Source organism: Cutaneotrichosporon cavernicola, assembly GCF_030864355.1.
Source record: "Cutaneotrichosporon cavernicola HIS019 DNA, chromosome: 6".
NCBI classification, from domain to species: Eukaryota; Fungi; Basidiomycota; class Tremellomycetes; order Trichosporonales; family Trichosporonaceae; genus Cutaneotrichosporon; species Cutaneotrichosporon cavernicola.
Genome location: NC_083398.1, coordinates 1885830 through 1900290, shown reverse-complemented (window position 1 = coordinate 1900290; position 14461 = coordinate 1885830). Strand labels below are relative to the sequence as shown.

At 56.9% G+C, this 14461-nt stretch overlaps 7 protein-coding genes across 7 annotated transcripts; 4 read left to right on the top strand and 3 right to left on the bottom strand.

The window, feature by feature from the left end:
• Positions 1 to 743: 743 nt before the first annotated feature.
• On the bottom strand, positions 744 to 2574 carry CcaverHIS019_0607360 (uncharacterized protein; the record flags this gene model as incomplete). The annotated part of the gene is made up of 5 exons (XM_060603226.1): positions 744 to 1453; positions 1523 to 2057; positions 2092 to 2133; positions 2167 to 2425; positions 2459 to 2574. The coding sequence occupies 5 exons, from the start codon at positions 2572 to 2574 to the stop codon at positions 744 to 746; spliced, it is 1662 nt and encodes a 553-aa protein (XP_060459542.1).
• A 447-nt stretch (positions 2575 to 3021) lies between these two features.
• CcaverHIS019_0607350 (uncharacterized protein) lies at positions 3022 to 4105 on the top strand (the record flags this gene model as incomplete). Its single annotated transcript, XM_060603225.1, has 2 exons — positions 3022 to 3178; positions 3219 to 4105. The coding sequence occupies 2 exons, from the start codon at positions 3022 to 3024 to the stop codon at positions 4103 to 4105; spliced, it is 1044 nt and encodes a 347-aa protein (XP_060459541.1).
• An 88-nt stretch (positions 4106 to 4193) lies between these two features.
• CcaverHIS019_0607340 (uncharacterized protein) lies at positions 4194 to 6550 on the bottom strand (the record flags this gene model as incomplete). Its single annotated transcript, XM_060603224.1, has 6 exons — positions 4194 to 4978; positions 5010 to 5199; positions 5233 to 5425; positions 5460 to 5790; positions 5843 to 5973; positions 6006 to 6550. 6 exons carry the CDS (start codon positions 6548 to 6550, stop codon positions 4194 to 4196), a joined length of 2175 nt encoding a protein of 724 aa, XP_060459540.1.
• Positions 6551 to 7741: 1191 nt separating this feature from the next.
• Positions 7742 to 9769, top strand: CcaverHIS019_0607330 (uncharacterized protein; the record flags this gene model as incomplete). Its single annotated transcript, XM_060603223.1, has 3 exons — positions 7742 to 7831; positions 7907 to 8180; positions 8337 to 9769. The coding sequence occupies 3 exons, from the start codon at positions 7742 to 7744 to the stop codon at positions 9767 to 9769; spliced, it is 1797 nt and encodes a 598-aa protein (XP_060459539.1).
• Positions 9770 to 10161: 392 nt separating this feature from the next.
• Positions 10162 to 11249, bottom strand: CcaverHIS019_0607320 (uncharacterized protein; the record flags this gene model as incomplete). The annotated part of the gene is made up of 4 exons (XM_060603222.1): positions 10162 to 10252; positions 10290 to 10747; positions 10796 to 11099; positions 11131 to 11249. 4 exons carry the CDS (start codon positions 11247 to 11249, stop codon positions 10162 to 10164), a joined length of 972 nt encoding a protein of 323 aa, XP_060459538.1.
• A 931-nt stretch (positions 11250 to 12180) lies between these two features.
• On the top strand, positions 12181 to 13298 carry CcaverHIS019_0607310 (uncharacterized protein; the record flags this gene model as incomplete). The annotated part of the gene is made up of 3 exons (XM_060603220.1): positions 12181 to 12216; positions 12248 to 12422; positions 12457 to 13298. 3 exons carry the CDS (start codon positions 12181 to 12183, stop codon positions 13296 to 13298), a joined length of 1053 nt encoding a protein of 350 aa, XP_060459537.1.
• A 170-nt stretch (positions 13299 to 13468) lies between these two features.
• CcaverHIS019_0607300 (uncharacterized protein) lies at positions 13469 to 14300 on the top strand (the record flags this gene model as incomplete). The annotated part of the gene is made up of 2 exons (XM_060603219.1): positions 13469 to 13995; positions 14027 to 14300. 2 exons carry the CDS (start codon positions 13469 to 13471, stop codon positions 14298 to 14300), a joined length of 801 nt encoding a protein of 266 aa, XP_060459536.1.
• Between the last annotated feature and the right edge of the window lie 161 nt (positions 14301 to 14461).

Below are 14461 nucleotides of genomic sequence, written 5' to 3'. Positions count from 1 at the left end.
AACACCGCTATCAGTCCTCGGGTGGCAACCTGTGAGTCGACTCTGACAGAGGATCTAGGTTGCGAATGCATGGGCGTTGTGGGGGGAAACGGGTCTAAGACCGCTGCATTTGGCACCAATTGGGGTGGGAGGAATGAACGAATGAATGCCTGTTTCATTTCGTGGCGCACTTAGAGCATAGCTTGAAGGCTTGCAGGCCAGTGTTTCTAGTCTGGAGGATACTCTGGGGGGCGGGGTTGGTCGCGTCGCGTCGCGTCACACGATCACACGAGCTATCAGGTGAAATTCCGGCATTACAGTAGTCTGCTTTCACCTGTCGTGTGACAGAGGTGGCGCCGATCCTTGTCGAGACTACCTCCTAACGCATATTGACGGAAGCTATGACGCACTATTGTCTCTCAAACGGAATGGGACATAGCATGCAAGTGCAGTTTGTAAGATCAATACGTGCAGTTTGTAAGATCAATAAGTGCAGTTTTTAAGATCAATAAGTGCAGTTCGTAAGATCAAGATCCAGCCTCGTATTTTACTCCTAGAGGTGTCCAGGCCGTTGCACCAGCTAGCCACCATGGGATAGCTGTTGACTGCCATGAAGGGATGCAGAATGCACGATAGCTGCGGTGAGATAGGTACTGTACTGAACGCAGAAGCCCTCGAGCCCATCCAACGAGAACCGCTTAGATGCCATTCCATGGCAACCGTATTCGCTGCATACTACCTGCTACAACTGAAACCCCAAGAGGTTAGAAGAAAATGTCGGAAACCGCCTGCCCCTTGCCCTTCTTATGTGTCATCCTTGCGACCTCGGACTCTTCCGTGAGGAGTTCGATCTCCTTGATGTCCGTGACAAAGTCGAGTTGGTCGAGCGGCTTGGCCCACCTGAACCGCTTGTTGACAGAGTAATCGTAGATCTTGGAGACGATGTAAATGGCGCCAAAGATAAAGATGGATCCGTACGCAAACACAAACGAGACACCGTCAAACTTGCCCAGGAAGACATAATATCCCTGGAAGATAAACACGAGGGGCGACCAGATGACGAGCCAGTACGCGCTCAGCGGCAACAAATATCCCCGCTGAGGCAGCATCTGTGGCCACAGACCCTGTTTCTTGAGACCAGCCGTGAAGCGGAACCACGTGATCCCGATCGCGGTCCACGTCACGAGCTGGGCCGAGCCCACCAGCGAGATCCACCATGACAGGACCTTTGCCGCGCCGGCCGAGACGGAGAGGTACGATAGACACCCGAAGGCCAGGGTCACGAGGACGGCGACGTACGGTACACCGTTGCGGTTGACGCGCGTGAATACCTTGGGAGCCTGGTGGTTGAGTGCGAGGCCGTAGAGAGCGCGACTGCCGGTAAATGCAAAGGCGTTGCCGGTCGAGATACACGAGACGAGGATGACAGCGTTGACAATCGACGGGAGGGCTGGGATACCGAGGCGGTTCATCGCTGGAGTCAGCTGTCGTGTTCAATTAGGATTCCGCATTCCGCATTCCGCAGATGTGTTGGATAACTCACAGATGACGTAAGGACTCTTTGCGGCGCCGGCTGCCTTATTCTCAATGGCCCCCAACAGCGCCGGGTCATTCGAAGCACACACGATGGAAACACAAAGCGCGCCCATGAGATAGAACCCAAAGATACGATACACTGTCGTCTTGAACGCGACGGGCATGATTCGGCGAGGACTCTTGACCTCGCCACTAACCATGGACAGGTAGTCTGGGCCCACGACGGCAAATGTACTCCAGCAGATACTGTCCCAAATACCCTGGACAATCTGCTTTGCCTCGGTGTTACCGGCAAACACGCCTGGGTTCTTCCAGAATCGGAAGCCGTACCGATCGCGCAGGGGGTTACCACCACACATTGTAATGAGGGTGTAGAGGGTCAAGCCGATGATGAGGAAGATCTTGGAGAGCGAGATCCAGAACTCGGCCTCCCCGAAGAACCGGACATTCCAGATATTCAATATGAGAATCACGGCGAGCGTCACCGTAATCATGATGGCGGGATGGAGGTGTTTCCAATACTCAATAATAAGGTTGATTGCCTTGATTCAGCTTTATTGCCCTTAAAAAACTCACCGTAATGTCATAGCAAATGAGGGTAAACTGCGTAATCGTGTACTGAATATCAGCCCAACTCAGATGACAACTCACGTTCCAGCCCAACGCCATTCCAAAGCTCTCATCCACGAACCGCGTTGCGTACCCAATGAACCCGCCGTCAATGGGCAACAACGTCGTGATTTCAATCAGGCAGTTCGCACTGGCCCACACGACCGTACACCAGAGCGACATGCCGATAAGTAAGCCCAGTGGACCACCACTGGTGAACGGGATACCAATGGCAATGAAGAGTGCCGATCCGATCGACCCACTAATCGCAATAAGCTGGACATGGCGCATACGCAGACCACTGAACGTTAGCTGGCTTTAAATGGCAACTTACCGGTGGCTGTGGGGGACGCCGTGCGCCGTCGTGGGTCCGACCTCCTCGACCGTTTCGTGGGCAGAGCACTTGTCGGCCTCGAGCCCGACATGGAAACTTGGATCCTTCTCAGCCATGGTGGATGATGAGATGAGGATTGCTGTGCATGTCTTTTTAAGTCTGACTCTGCAGACTCTGCAGACCCCATGGGGACTCTGCGATTGCGCTATCGTCTCTGACTCCAGTTACCCCACCTGGAGAAGCGACGCCCGGGGGTTGGGGCCCTCGGCGGGGTCCATTGTGCCGCGTGCCCAGATAATGTCGAGTTACCGCGGCTACGTGCATGTTGCCCATGTGTCGGCGGCTGTTCAGGTGGGAAAGTGGGCACCAGGTACTAGTGGAGCTTTGATCTCGTTATAGTCGAGTTAAGCGCCTTAAACGCGGGGTTGGTGGGAAGTAAGGTTGGGCAATAAGCGCCGGGCGCATTAAGCGCTGTCGTTGCGTCATATATGGTTGGAACTGGGATGCAAGCTATTCAAGCGCTATCATCCAAGCAATCCAAGCAACCAAGCAACCAAGCAACCATGACCGTCGACAACAAGCCCGACCGCTCGGCCGTCGGGAAGATGAGCAGTGAGCGCCTCCCCATCGTCGACATTGCGGCATACCTCGACGACTCGGCGAGTGATGAGGACCGGCGTAAGGCGCGCGACGCACTTGATCGTGCGTGCCGCGAATTTGGTGAGTCTTCCCATCCATCCATCCAGCTCACTCATCCAAGGCTTCTTCTACGTCACCGGACACGGCCTCGATCCAAGCTACCTCGACTCCCTCCTACAACGGGGACACGACTTCTTTGACCAGCCCCAAGACAAGAAAAACGCCATCCACATCTTCAACAGCCAAGATGGCGTCCGCGGATACCAGAAACTAGGTGAAAACGTAACCTACGCCAAGCGTGACCAACAGGAAGCACTTGATATTTACCCCGAGCCAACCAGTCCCACCTCGGACCAATTGAACGGACGCCAACTCTGGCCAAGCGACGAGGACATTCCCGGCTTCAAGGCGGCCATGCTGGAATATACCGCCAAAATGACGCGCGTGGGACACGCATTCATGCACGCCATGTCGGACGCGCTGGGATATCCCGAGGTTTTCCAAGAATTGCAAAAGGACAATTATTGGGTCCTGAGGGTCATCGGATACCCTCCACTACCAGAAGACTTTGATCCGGAGAAAGGTATCTCGTGTGGCGCGCATACCGATTATGGATGCCTGACGTTTTTGCTGGCAGACGATACGCCGGGCGCCCTCCAGGTAGAGGATAAGGATGGGAACTGGATTGCGGCCGATGTCGTGCCCGGCGCGTTCGTGGTTAATATCGGCGATATTATCGATACCCTCACGAGCCACACTTATAAGAGCACCTATCACCGTGTTATCCACCGGGGAACCAAATACCGCGTCTCCATGCCCTTCTTCTTCGAGCCACCCAAGGACTTTCTCGTCACCCCGATCCAAAGCCTCGTTCCTCCCGGAGCAAAGCCCATCGAACCGTTCACTTACTTTGACCACCTGAAGCGCATGATCTACAACCACTTTGTCGGCGCAGACCAGGCCCTCCCCGACAAGACCAACGCCAACCCCCTGACGCACCGTGGATGAGAACTAGCACACAAGTAGGCCAGTAGGCCAAGTTACACATTTGAGATGCATTGGATTCTCCTACTATTCTCATCCGATCACGAAACAATTATTGAGCACCATCCGCATCCTGGCGCCCGCGACGCCGGTTCTCCCACTGCGGGTTATACATTGGCGGCAGCACCTCCTCAGCCACCTGCAAAGTCGGCGCAATAGCGAATGTCCCTCCATCCTCATCGTGGCGCACGCGCACAGGCTGTGTTCGAGCAGCACGACGCCCACGCCCACCATCTCTCGCCTGCCCCACAACGTCCTTGATGGCCATGAGCAGTGCCTTCTCCTCGGTATGAGCGGCATGCGCCATCGAGGCAGAGGGGTTCCGAGACGTAGTTCCAGCCAAGACGTCGTCCTGACGCGTAGTGGCCGACGCGCCTGACGGTGTGGAAGAAGAACTGATACCCTTCAGGTCCGCGATGATCGTCGACTCGTTGGGACCCGAGAAGGGCGAGCTGGATTCAGACACTGGAGGCTGGTTGCTGGCCAAGGCCGATTCGGCTAGCGCATGGCGCACAGCCATGACAATTGCCGCCTTGTCAAACGGCAATCCAACACCTGGTGGCGCTTCGGCCCCACGCTGTGCCACCTCCTGTGAGAGTGCCTCGCGCACGGCCGCGAGAAGCGTTCCGTCGTCCGGGAGGGGGTGGCTGCCGAGTCGGTCGCTGCTCGGCGTGTCCATCGTCATGGAGACTGAGCCGTGCGAGGCAGACTCGGCACTCGAGTCGTCTCCGAAGGGGTTCCGAGCGCCCTTGGTCGAATGGCCTGTGTACTGGCCACTCTCGCCTACGCTCAGCGGAAGCGGTGCCAGGTACCGAGTGGGCGTGGTCTTCTGCGCCACTGCGTAAGCGAGAGCGAGGAGGTAACTCACAAGAGCCCAGGCTGGGATGGCTACCGCCATAGCCCTTGCCACCGTAGGGGATCAGCTCGTGCTTGTCGCCCAGGCCCAGGTCTTTGGCCATGCTCCCCCTCTTGGTCTGGTCGTTCTGCTTGCGCCTGCCCCTGACAAGGTACCACGTCACAAGACCAGCGACAACCGCAAAACCGGCTAGAGCAGCGACCTGTTGTTAGCAGTTCTCAGCGATGCAACTCACAATGGCGCCTGCGATGACGCCAGTGTTGGTCGTCTTCTTCTCTAGGGGGTTGCCTGTGTCGTCTTGCGAGGCTTTCTCTCCCCCAGTTCCACTGCTTGTGTCTGACGAGCCCGAACTTGTTCCCGAACCAACCGTTCCGTTCCCCGAACCGGGGTCCGTGTAATACCCAGGCCAATACGTAGGGTCGGTGACACTGGCATCAGCACGGAAACATCAATCAAACATACCGGAGCATGTCGTATGGGAATGCAACCGCAGACTCGAGGTAGCAGCCGCCGTCGTTGATGGCCTCAATCGTGACTGTGTACCGTTGGGCGGGGTCCAACTCTGTGAAGAAACCGTTCTGAAGAGATGGCCCAAATGTCTGATTGGTGGAGGATATGAATGGATTGGGACTGGGCGACTTGACTGGTGGCGGGTCAACCGTGACCATCATTCCAGTGTCCCTGTTGAACAAGGACGTTATCATGAACATTGTAGCGTTCTCGGGAAGTAGACCGGTGACCTTGGACCCTTTCTTGCCGTGAGCAAAAGGGAATTCAGCCCTACCGGCGCTCGCTGCGTAAGCACAACCCGATCGGATTAACCCGAGATACGGCATTCTACTCACTTTCCAACACAAGGATTCGCTTGACCCTCTCCCACTCGCCCTCCCAGATCCAATTGGTACGGTTCATGGTGTGAAACAAGTGGACGTGAGACTGGCTCGCATTTAGGTTCGGGAAGTGGACCATTGACATACTGGTGTCAGTTATGACCTGCAATTATCTCACTCTAATGCTGGAGGAAAGATGTGGCTGGTCGCGTGCTTGACACAGATTTCACCCTCCCACTCGGGACCAAGGGTAACCGTGATCGAGTGCGGAAGGCCGCCAGTGGCTCTGAGGTCGAACCATGAGTCGTTATTTATGGCGATATTCACGAACATGACCCCCGTCCCAACCAACGAGTTGACGGGTACGGGTTCCCCATTGACTGTGACCGAAATGATGTTTGTCGACTGCAGACGTGCGGGATCCATTGTCGAGTTGAGATATCCCCGGATCAGTGAGACGCTTCCTGTCGAGTTGAAGGTGACGCTAGCTCCAGGTGAGGATGTCTTGTACAAGAAGGCTTGCTCCCGACTGAACCAGACGTCGTCCTCAAGGTCGACCGGTACCCTGTCCGGGTACATCCAGTCCTGCCTGTAGATGCGCCATGGCTCCAAACCGTCCTTGAATGTAAAATAGGGCGAGCCTGATCTTGCGTCAAGGTAGTATATCGGCTCGGCGAGCACCGATAACGCCAGTACCGCGATAGAGACCAACAGTGCCAACATATCGGCGGCAGGGGAAGGAGGTGTTGGAGGTTGATGGTGATTACACGAGTGCTGGACACAAGAGTGGGAGTTTTGACGAGTGTACGACTGTGAAGTGTTGAGAATGCAAGTACAGGAGACGACGCAAGTCGCGGCCCCGACCATTTCAAGTAGGTGCCCCCCGGGGTTGTAATCGCATTTGTGACTGTCCATTGAACGAGTTCCAGTTCCAGTTGGGAGAACAAGTAGATCAATCCAGGATATACCAGTCGTTGCTAAACATACGACCAGGATAAAATGGGGAGTCGCGTCTTGTTTCTTGTTTCACCTCTTCCCGTGTCGTAATCTACCAAATCACACATGGGTGCTAGTTCCGGATTTCCCGGAATCCGCATCTCTCCTGGCATGCTCTCTCCCAGCATGCATGGAGCGGTTAACTTGGCAGGTGTCGGGTGACATGAGCGGGTGACACCTGCTGTGGTAATTCCAATGCCCGCAAGCTAGCTGGATTTGTGGTCATGAGATCTGCTGGACATCCTTGCCTTGAGGATATCTCAGTCCTCATGTCGTCATTGGCCTGCCGTAAGGTAGACGCCATCTCTCTGGGTCATGGGGGCTATCGGAACTGTCGCCATGGCGAGTATCAGTGGTAATCGCGGCGGCGTCGGCGAAGCGCTCGAGGTGCTCGGACATGGGTAGAGGTCTTGGATCTTGAACGAGGACTGTTGCTACAAGGTCAGCTGGATTGTTCTGTCAGTTTGTCTTGGATGGTTTCGAGCATGTGGTTAGGAACAGAGGAACCCGTCGATTTCAGGGAACAATGCCCGTGGTTGTACCATCCTGGTAACTGGGTGGTGCCTGAAGAATGTCATCCATCTCTAACACAGCTATACCGTATCTTCCTTCCAAAGTATCCTAAACCTGACAGCTTCCCAGACTCCTCCCACTCACAGACATCTGCTGTGCGTTCTAACCCGTCCGCACTCCGATTTGCCATCTTGATGGCGTGGAGGGTAGGTACGCGCCGAACAACTGGGAGCCACCTCTAGGTCTCTAGGTATGGCCCCAGTCTTCGGCCTTTGAGATTCCCGGAACACGTGGCAGTCAGCCACGTGACTGACTTGAAGTCATGACGTCGCAGCGGATGTACGGTTCAGAGAGCGGACATGACCGCATCCCGGACAAGACCGAAGCAGTCACAACCTTCTAAATATGGATCAATGTCGCCCACTCCTTTTTCAGCTCAGCTTCTCTTCTTTGCAAGCTTGCAAGTCGTCTGTCGTCTTCGCGAACGGTAACGCAGTGAGTCATCTGTCTTTGAGTGGGTGGTGGTGAAAGGAATGGACATTTCGCCCTCCCTTGCCGCACTGACACCAGATGACTTCGCCCCACGAGCGCACGCCGCTGCTCGCAGCGCAGCGGCGTTCGTACTTTCCCCCACTGTACCGCGTGTACTTTACCTCCTTCGTGGTCGGGATCACGTTTAGCTTCACCCAAACGGCGCTCATCTACTCGTTCCGCACCATGACGTGCGACGAGTACTACAAGACAGTCAAGTGGAGCGGGTTGGGAGATCGGTGTGCGATACACGCGATCGAGTCTGCGACGGCGCGTAGTGTTGCGCTCATGAGCGCGATCACGACTGGATGTAGTGAGTGTTTAGGAGGGGAATGAGGGTGAGGAGGGGAATGAGGGTGAGAAGGGGGATGAGGATGAGGATGAGGTGCCTGGGTGGCCAAGTGGAGCAATCTACTGTAGTCGCCGGGAGCGGTCGCAGTATGACGGAGATCACGTCAGCTAACAATAGCCGTCATCAACCTCTTCACTTCGGCATGGTTCATCACCCGATTCGGAGTCAAGGCCGCCATGTTCCAACAAACCTTCTGGGCTGCCCTCCGCAACCTGACCCAGATCTACGCCCAGACAGTCGGCGGCAGAACGGGCATGGCGATCATAACAACAACCCAGATCTTCAATATTCTAGGCAGTGCCGGCGGATTCCAACTATGTGCCAACGCCTTTATCGCCATGCTCTCGGCCGACGAAGCAAGGACCGCCAACTTTGGCATCCTAGGCGGCGTGTTCATGTTCGGCTCGGGAATCGGATACACGGCTGGCGGTGTCAGCGAGAGGTTATGGGGATACCTCGCCCCGTTCCAGGGCGCATTTGGGCTGCTGGTATTCTCGACCGTGTTTGGAATGTTCTTCTTACCGCACTTTATGCCTGAACACAAGGAAGAACAAAGAAAAAGCTTCCTCGCCCCACTCAAAGTGTTTATACCCCGCAAGAAGGTGGGTGGAGGACGCGATTGGAACCTCGCCATGCTGGGGCTCGGGACATTCTTCTCCGTCCTCGCAACGGGATACGTCCCCATGATGCTCCAGCTCGTCGCGACCAACGTCTTCGGATTTACACCCGACACGAGCGGATACATGCTCAGCCTCAACCTTCTCGTCCGCGGCTTCTTCCTCACCCAATGTTTCCCGCCCATCATCAACGCCGGCCGGCGGTGGCTCACTCCACCTCCTATCCCGCCACGCCCTAAAGTGCCACTGGAGCCTCAAGCTTCTCCAAGCGGGTCGCCTAAAACAATATCGGGCAACTTTGCCAGTCCCGACCGCCAGCAAAACCGGCCCACCCTCTCCCCGTCTCTCCCCTCCCCGCCAATCCCGAACATCCCCCCCCGGCGCTCCTCCTCCTCGCGACGGAACTCGACCACCGCCCCTCCGTACATCCGCGCCTTATCGTCAGCACCCGAACACCCCTTCGACGCCGACGGCGCAGAGATCCCCGACGCGACAGGCGAGCCGATCATTGACATCGCCCCAACCCCCGTGGATGTAAACCACGGGGCGCTATTCGACCTCCTCTTCCTCCGCTACTCGATCCTCCTCGACGGTATCCTCACGAGTATAGTGACATTCGCCTCAGCCCCGTGGCACATGTACACTGCTGCCGGGATACTGCCATTTGCGAGTGGGACCGGCCCGGCAAGTAAGGGCGTTACCCTCGAGTTGGTTGATCCTGAGGAGAGGGCAGACGCACTCAGCGCTATTGCGCTGGTGGAGAAACTCGCCCAGGTTATCACAATCGGTTTCTTCGGGTATCTCTTCTCACTGCTTAGTGATGCTGGGGTGCCGACTGTTGTGTTTGCTGCTAACGGCGCCATTGGGCTCGTTGGATTCGTCCTGCTCCTCCCCGTTAGGTTGCCAAAGGTGGTCGCCGAGGGCGGGGTTTAGTGCTAGGCGAGATGTTGTACATTTTGTTGCATGCATCAGATGAGCTCGCCAGAACTGGGCAGGAGGTTTGCTGGCAGGTCGAGCGCACCAATGATCCAGGGCCCTTCGGGTGTGCTTTATCCTCGTCGTCGCCGTACCCAGCAGGGCTTACCTCCGCGAGCTTGAGCGCGCCTCCATATAATACAACGTTCATCTTACTATCTGCTATGTCACGGACGTCCTCGGTACTCGCGCTACGGTTATACACAAAGTATTGGCTACAGTGCTGCCTGGCATTGACGGGGCCTCTTCTCTTGCACGCAACCTTCGGCGTGCCTGCTATCCAGGTAACCTGGATGTAATAGCTGCGATTCAGGTCACCTGAATGTAGCAGCTGTTTTGGTGGCCGCTCACTACTCCGCAGTGAGCTCGTTGGCCGGCGCGACGGGCGCGACAGGGAATGCGGCCAACTCGGCCAAATTAACACACGACTGCGTCGGCGTACTGCCATCAGCTAATCCTAATCCTCTTATGAACTCACAAGTCATAATGATTGTTCTGGACGCCCCACCAGCTTCCCGCCTCCTCGCAGGGCCAAAAGGGACACTCGTGGCAACGGCGTCCACAGGCGCGCACCGCGATGCCGGGCACGTCTTCGGCGGCCTCGAGTACGCCTGCCTCTTCCATGTCGCGCGCGAAGCGTCTGGCAGCGCGGACATTACCGCTCGCCCAGCCTGTCCAAGCACGCACGACAGCGGCTGGAATGAGGTTGGCGAGGGGCGCAATGATGCCAGTGCTACCCCCCAGAGACATGCTGAGGGACGAGGTGCACTGGAACGTCGCAAAGCCCGTGATCTGCCTCCCACCCGTGCAGGGACGCCACGATACCAGGCCGACAATGTTGGCGTGCTTGGCCAGCCTGTCCACCAGCGAGTTGGAGATGGCGGGAGTGCCGGCGGTTTCGTACAGGATGACGGGGACCTTGGACCAGTTGGCAACCTGGCATTAGAAACGTGGGATGATGACACATGAAGCCCTTGGACTCACTCTGGTGAAGAATGACTCGATGGCATGGTCCGTCGTCGCCTCAACGGGCGCATGCACGAGCACATAGTCGGCCCCGAGGTTGTGGGCATACACGCATCGCTCGATGGTACGGAATAAGATCGGGGCGCTAACTCCGACAATGAGGGTCGGGTATGACGTGCGTGAGACAGGACCGGGCTTGGCCGACGCGCAGATGGTAGCTTTGGCCGCTTTGATGGCCTCCTGATACTCGGGCACAGGGAGGGCGGTAGGATCGCCCCGGCCAGCATGCACGAGGATCCCCTGCACACCTTCGGCTACCACGCTGGGGTTAGTTGAGAAACGGGACGGCGCACCGGTCAATCTGTCTGCAGTACGCGTCGAGGTCAAGCTTGTCCGAGTCGGGCTTTGTCCATGAAAGAAGTGGGACATAGACCCCCGGAAGGGGGATGAGAGCGGGGAGCTTGTTCCTCATTTTAGATTGCGCGCAGGCTTTTGGATAGGGTGTAAGAGTGATGGAGAGGAGTGTGGTAGTAGGAAGGAGTGGTTGGATGGTGACGCCGCCGGTTCACCTGACCGGTTGGAGTTGCGATGTCTTACCTCCACCCTCTTCTGAGTTATGACTCGAGTCAATCATCGGAATTCCTAATGGCTTCTTGAATCAAATGAATTCCGGCCTAATCACTTGTTTTGGTCCCGTTATTTCGCCGGGGGCCAAGCCGTAGAGTGATGCTTCCCACGCCATCTGATTCACATTCGTCATGTGCTGCAGCGAACATGATGCATGATGCATGCATCGCCCTCGCACTTGAACATGACGATAAGACACTCATGCACACAGGTAGAGGGGGCGTGAGAGGTTTAGCTGGCCGGTTTAGCCGTAGGTTGGGGAGGACCTTGGCTGCGCATACCCAAGCGCGTGTGTCAACAGCCCATCTCGAGCGACTGGATGCAGCGACTCACGGGCATGCGACTGACTCGCCGCCAGCTGGCAACTCAAGGATGACACGACTAGCAGCGTCCGTGTCAGCCAACGCAGTTTAGCATTCAGCACAGATCACTGCAGCGTCGAGGAACCACCCACGTGCACAGTGCCCACAGCAACAACGACCCTCCTGGCCGCCACACTCCGAACATTCGGACCTGTACACCTTGAAGGCGACGTTTACGGCGTCGGAGCTCGGTGCTCAGTACGTACGATACTCCGATCTTGGAATCGCCGTCACTCTCCGGGTTCAGGCTCAACTCTCAACTGGATGCCGAGTGTTCTCGGCCTTGTCCGACACTCAGCCTACACCCAACGCTGCCCACCTGCCGGGCATACGCTAACCAGCTCGCGGTTATGAAGCTGCGCCATGTGATTGAATCACAGTGTCCTCACTCTCTCCATCTCAGACTCAGAAACCATGCTCACAGTTAACGCCACGGGAACGCCATACGAGGTGAGAAATCGCAGCTCAGCGCTGACCCAAGCTCGGGAGACAGCATGGCGAGGCAGCCCGCGAGAAAGTATATGGCACCAAGGCGTTCTACGAGGGCTTCTTCATGAAGATGGCCAAGCTCGACTGGAACCGGGTCGAGGCCGAGGCAGACAAGTGGAAGCCATTCCTCAACGCAAAGTACCCCCAATACGTTGAGGAGATGCAGGGTGAGTCCCTCCACACAAGGGATGCTGACTTTAGGTCTGGCGGACGCGACCGACCTCTCCTTGGCTACAATCCTCGCACTGAACATCCGAACCGAGGTCGCGTTCGGGATGTACAGCGATGGATGCACCTCTCTCTCGGTGCATGCGCCTGGGACGGCGATTCTTGCCCAGAACTGGGACTGGAAGGTCGGGCAGCGCGAGAACCTCATCACCCTCAATTTAAATGGCGGGATCAGCTTCATCACCGAGGCAGGCATCATCGGCAAGATTGGCCTATGTGCCGCTGGCGTCGGGGTTTGCCTCAACGCCATCTCTGCTCTTGGAGTGGCATACGACCGCCTCCCAGTCCATTTGGCATTGCGCGCCGCCCTCGATTGGGCAATGGAGATGAAGGAGGATCGCAAAGCCCGCGCCATCGTAGACAGGCTCAAGGCGGAGGGCGTGGCCAGTGCCGCACACATCTTCGTCGCGGACAAGTATGAGGGAATTGGCCTCGAAGTGAGTTGCAAGGACTCTGCCGAGGTCCGCCGGACCCCTGTTCCGGCTGGAACAGCCGTGTTGCACTCGAACCACTACGTCGAGGAACACCCTGATGTAGCGCTCGGCGCAGCGTTCCTCCGCGACTCGCCTAACCGCCTCGCTCGGATTGAGCAGCTCGTGCGCGCCGACGAGGGACCCGTCACTTCGGGGGCAGTTGCTGCTTGGCTCTGTGATGAGGACAACTTCCCCGGCTCGATTTGCCGGGACAAGAGCAGTGCCGGCGACTCGGAGACGCTGTTCAGCATCATTATGGACCTCGACAAGGCGACGGCGAGGGTCAAGGTCGGCAAGACGAATGGCGATGGCGAAGTGTTTACGCTCGCGCCACGGGTCTAAGTTGATGTGGGGTTGTATGAATCTATGCCATAGTTGTGATCCACACAAGGCCTTCCTCGCTCTCGCTAACCTTCCTCGCTCTGCTGAACGGCAACTAGTTTTTGGTCTCAACTCATTCTTCCTTATAATGTACATGTTCCTCCCTGGATCCTCTGCTGAACACTCCAAGCATGATCGAATTCACCAACCCCCTCCTGCCGGCGTTCACGACCGAACGACTCGCCGTCCCCTCCATGCAGTACTCACTGGCATCGGCCCTCCACCCGGCCTTCCTTCTACTCTGCACCATGGGCTTCCTCAGCGCGGCCAACCTGATCAAGCACGCCTACCACTACCTCAAGGCAACCAACATGGTCCCGGTCAAGAAGTTCACATACAGCCTACTCCTCTGCATCCTCCTCGGCCTGCGGCGCCATCCACTCGCATACGTGGGCCTGGACGCCTCTCTCCCACCATCCCCGCTGGAACGCATACGTATCGCAGCCCTCATCACCCCCTTCGTACGGTTCGAAGCCGGCCTCCGTCCGCTGGCGAGCAGGTTGGACGCCAACCTTCCCCGTCCGCCTGGCACTCCGCAAGTTGGTCACAGCTACGGCGGGTCGCTGTGGGCGTGGTTCCGCCCTGTGCGAGTCGCGTCCCGCCATCTAGCGATTTGCGTCGCTGCACTGGCACATGACCTGTTCTTCCGAACCAACCTGTAATTACACGAGGGGGTTGTCTGACACCAGCTTCGAGACCGCCATGAAGCAAGGCGCCAGAGCGCTCGCGATCGCGTGCGGCGCGCACTTGGGCGATCCATACTTTGAGGCCCTCCATATTGCGTTCGGTGTCCTCGTAACCTTGGAGGAGAACATACCGCCAGAGTCTGTTCTCGAAATCGCCAAGTTCGTTGGCGCCGCTGTGGACATTCGCCCCATTCCCTTCTCTGGAGCTCCTATCCACGCAGGGAACACAACTTGTGATGCCCCGGAATCGACCACCGACTCTGACGAGTATTTCTAGCTTAGGACGCGGATGAAGTAGTGAATAGATGTTCCGGTAGCCGCTCCCGTACTCTTACATCCGTCAGCCCACCAATTCAACGCTATCACGAGAGCAAACAGCATCACCCAACCTGTGGAATGTAGTTCAGTCCCACCCCGGTTCTAATGCGAACATCTCCG